Raw genomic sequence first — 4,180 nt, 5'->3', positions numbered from 1 at the left:
CGCTGAAACACTAAAAATACACTTACCGAAAGCGTCAGAGGTTTCATCTTCATTTGCTCTTACAGCAAGCCAATGAACATTTCTCCAGTTTCTTTGTGAGTAAGGCTAAAATTCTTGTTTCTCGAACACTTTCAACCAGCCATTTTTTCTACTGTTTACGGTTTTCTCTTTTCTGTTTCCGTTTAAACTCAAGCATACGTAATCAGACCGGAACCCACGTTTTCTGCGAAGATGGAGTCGATTATCCCAGAGTCTCTCCGGGCGCTCACCCGCTGACCAAGAAGCCCGAGGACTCTGGGTACGAGATTGCGCTTTGACTAAAGTTTTACTAGAAGCAAATATTGAAAGTAGTATCGGATTTTTCACGGCTACATGCGCAGTTAGCACTTAAAGGGTTAAGTACACGCGCTGAAAAATGCATCTTATCAGTAGGACTCAGAAGAGATCAAGCAAAGCCATCAACAGGTGTCAGTGGGGTTGGTACAACTCTCATTTACGCAAACGCCAGTTTCCCTCGACCATTCTTTATTCTTGTTTCCCCGGAAACTAATAATGTTATCAATACAACTATTTTCGTCACCTTAAAAAGAAATCTTGACGTTTGGCCTAGTACATGAAGTACGCCTTATGATTGGCTAAGAATAAACCAAAATCATTTTTCGGAGGGTATTGAATAGTTTTGTGTGTCGAAGAAGTATTCAAGGAGAAGACTAAAGAAGCGCGCACGGGGTAAAGGAAAGTTTCTGGTCTCATACACCAGTGATGATTGATCTTAATGTTTCTAAATGAAGCTTCTTCTTTGTCTTCTTTCTGTCTGGGTTTAGTTCGCTTTTATTTACTGAAGTTATGCATTTGCACTTATAGACCAATCAAAGGCGCCCTTAATGTTTTCCAAGAGATGCAACACTGCTAAGAACCTCAAGGCGTTAAGCATTTTGATTCACAGTCAAGTACATGCCGTGACGGTCCCAGCATCGATATTTCCCAGTATTGCTGCCACTGTTGCACGTCCTTACCCGCCATTTCTCCTTTAACCACACAACACTGATGATGTGCTCGTGGCCAGCTTGGCTTGTCGTCATGATATCCTCCAAAACTATTCCTTTCTTGGCCGATTCCATCTGTTCTTCGGTCAAAGTGATTTCGTGAGTGTGTGATCCCGGTGGCGACTTTGTTGCGTACTCCATTTCCAGTGTGAGAAGTTTCGTCACGGGACGATCAGTCGGTGAAACACCAGAGCCTCCTTCCAGGGGTTCTCTGTACATCTTCTCGTACGTTTTGGACTTCATTAATATGTCTTTCACTGCTTCAAGTTCCTTCCACGCAGCGCTTCCCTCTCCATGCACGGGCATTATGGGGTACCTTTGACGACAGGCACCAATACCACTAATGGGAGGAATGAAGATGCGTGTTCCACTAGCTCGAGTGATCGCAACATTACCATCCCTGTCCAAAACCCCAACAGTATTTTTTGTGGTGTCCGCTGCGTCAACACTCACTTCTTTTCCTGAGAAGAACGCTGAAGGGGTCATATAATACTTCTTGCTGTTTGTGCCGTTGTACGCCTTTTCAGGGGTTCTTCCTCCGTAGCGACCACCAAAGTATACTGTTTTCCCGTAAGGATTCCTCTCGTCACCTTTATACTCTAGATTAAATGGATTCCAGCTATTCAGAGGTGTCAGGTATATTATTTCAAGTGGAATGGCGTACGAGAACTTCTGGGTGATTTTGTTGCATTTTGGTCTCCGTCTTGGGCCCTTGCATGTCTCAAGTGTCATTCCTGCCACCTTAGGTTGTGTTGTCATAGCCATGAACAAATTTTCATCTGCAAAGCCACGATGCCTCACCGATAAACCCATGGCACCCTTTTCTTCGACTCTAAACCAACGATGATAGTGAGCGGCGTTTAGCTTTCCAGCCGGTTTGTTTGGATCAAGGGTATGTGCTGCCAACCCAAAAGCTTCATCAGTCAGATTTCCCTGATAGTTATCCTTTCCTGGAATTTCACTCATAAGCTCGTCCAGTAGCGTAAACCTTGGATTGTTGTAGCCTTCAGACCAGTTGTCAGAGTCTCTAGGATTGAGTTGGAATCTTGCTGCCCTGGAAAAGGCCTGATCTTCGTACTTTCGCCCCGAGGGAAGCCTTGCTTGTAACTCGTCAACGACACGAAACCTGTTCAACGGAATATCCCGACTCAATGGATGGCACGAAATGCGATAATTCCACTGAGCGAAGACTGGGATCGTTTCGTTAATTATGGCTATGATAGTAGTTGGCAGAAAGGAAAAGTTCTCAAGATTGTCTTTCCGTCCGGTGTAGGAGGTAAAACGGACTTTTTCTTGTAGATCAAACCAGGATTTCGCATCAATAAAGTGCCTGTCGCTTTCAAATGGTTCGTCGATGTCTTTTGTTTCTGTGGTCCATGCACCTTCCAAGTAGCAAAGAACTGGTTTGAAGTACTTGCGGTAATCTCTGACGGTGTGGTTTTGAGATTTCCACGCCTTGAACCATTCACGCATTTCAACGATCTGCTTTTGAACAGTGGTCTCGTTTTGAACCTCTGGTGGTACATCTGGAAATGGAATCGGTTCTGTTGCGTGGTAGTCTTTGCTGGATCTACTAGGCATGTACAGTCGATAGTCGTTGTGCCTTGTTCTGAATTCCACTCCATTCAGCACTGCAATGAACTCTCCCAAACCAACGGTGCGGATGTTATTAGCGTGTTCGTGAATGGACAAGAGCCTTTTAGAGTTTCCATGGGTCTCTGCGAAGTAGTTCCGTGTCCCTTCGTTATTATGGCGTACATGTTTTACTCCAGAGTCACCATCAGACCTGATGCGTTCCTCAACGAACATTTGCTGTAACATGACTTGTCGAGACAGAGCGCCCAGTATCTTGCGAAATGATTTCATCTCGGCAGAGAGCATCTTATCAGCAGTTTCGAAAGCAGGGATTACTCCTCTGAGGACGTCCGCGTTGCACAAAGGTATGCGACACGAAAGTGCTGCCATAAAGAGCAGCATTTTGGCCTCACGATCCATTTGTGCTGAACTGATAAAAAAGAGGGAGATAGATCAGGTTGATTATTGACAGGATCACTTTCTCGTTCAAAAACATGTACAAAGCCCTTCAGGGAAGCGTTATTCAAGTCTTTTTTTAGGGAAAACGATCAAGATAGACTTTGGGTGGACATCTCAACAGTCACCATAAAGCTAATTGCTGACCAGACCGGTGTTGCATCAGGGGCACCCAACGTCAATTTTCGAAAAATATCTGTTCGGAAGACGATTTGAGATCTAGAATTTTCGCAACATTTGTTTTAAAATTTCTTGCTTGCCTGCCTGTCCTAGGATTAAAAACATGGTATGATTGCCCATTTTTAACGGATTTTTACCCTAAAAGGGCCACCTCGAATTTTCGGGAGCCTTTTTTCTGGCTGAAATTTTCGAAAAGGTAAGTTTTGATCCCTATAATTTTCGGATCACTAGACTTTCAGCTAGGGAGTCCGAACAGATAAAAACTGTTTAGGGGATAAAAATATGCCTATATCTACCGTTTAAATACTGAAATACGTTTAACAATGCTATGTTGAAGTGGTTTTGAACTATATTTTCGTTGGGTGCCCCTGTTGCATGCACTCGTTGTTTCAAGAAACAAGCTTTTAAGCAGTGTATGAGCGGAGAAATTTGTGCAATTGGAGGCTGATCTTTGCCGAAGTTAGGAGTTATGTTTATTGAGGCGGTTTAGGTAGTGCAATCGGGGATTGTTGCATTGGGACGCAGGGTTTTCGTTGCTCTTTAATGTTAAAACACTAAATTCTAAGTGTGTCTCTGTTTGAAATTCGTTCATAAATTCTTTTTTTTTTTTTTTTTTAACTTTATTCCCTTAGAAGTATAGGCTTTCAAGTGAACTGCGGTCGATATCCCCTCTCTACTATAACAATATCCACAGTTCTGCAGCGTATTCGATAAAATTCTTACACTATGATTTTTAACCTTTTGCACTGAGATAGATAACTGCAGATTCAGCCAATTTCTCTGGAAAATATACCGTAACAATGACCTTGCTTTGAAACTATTGTACATCTTAACCATTACATCAACTTACCTTGGTAGAGAATGGATCTCAAGTCCTCAAAATCTGATTGCTTCTGAGTTAAAAACGACTTCGTCAATGGCCG

The 4,180-nt window shown here is 43.0% G+C and overlaps 1 protein-coding gene across 1 annotated transcript; it reads right to left on the bottom strand.

The window, feature by feature from the left end:
• Positions 1-508: 508 nt before the first annotated feature.
• LOC138038035 (uncharacterized) lies at positions 509-4,180 on the bottom strand. The gene is made up of 2 exons (XM_068883861.1): positions 4,108-4,180; positions 509-3,051 (listed from the first exon to the last, which is right to left on the bottom strand). Exon 2 carries the CDS (start codon positions 3,039-3,041, stop codon positions 927-929), a length of 2,115 nt encoding a protein of 704 aa, XP_068739962.1. The 5' UTR covers positions 3,042-3,051; positions 4,108-4,180; the 3' UTR covers positions 509-926.

The sequence above is a fragment of the Montipora capricornis genome, chromosome 2 (genome assembly GCF_036669925.1).
Source record: "Montipora capricornis isolate CH-2021 chromosome 2, ASM3666992v2, whole genome shotgun sequence".
Lineage (NCBI taxonomy): Eukaryota > Metazoa > Cnidaria > Anthozoa > Scleractinia > Acroporidae > Montipora > Montipora capricornis.
This window is presented reverse-complemented; position numbering and strand designations above follow the sequence as displayed.

Bases quoted from the DNA above. Each gene is read 5' to 3' on its own strand.
- LOC138038035 (XM_068883861.1), bottom strand. From the start codon at position 3,041: ATGGATCGTGAGGCCAAAATGCTGCTCTTTATGGCAGCACTTTCGTGT.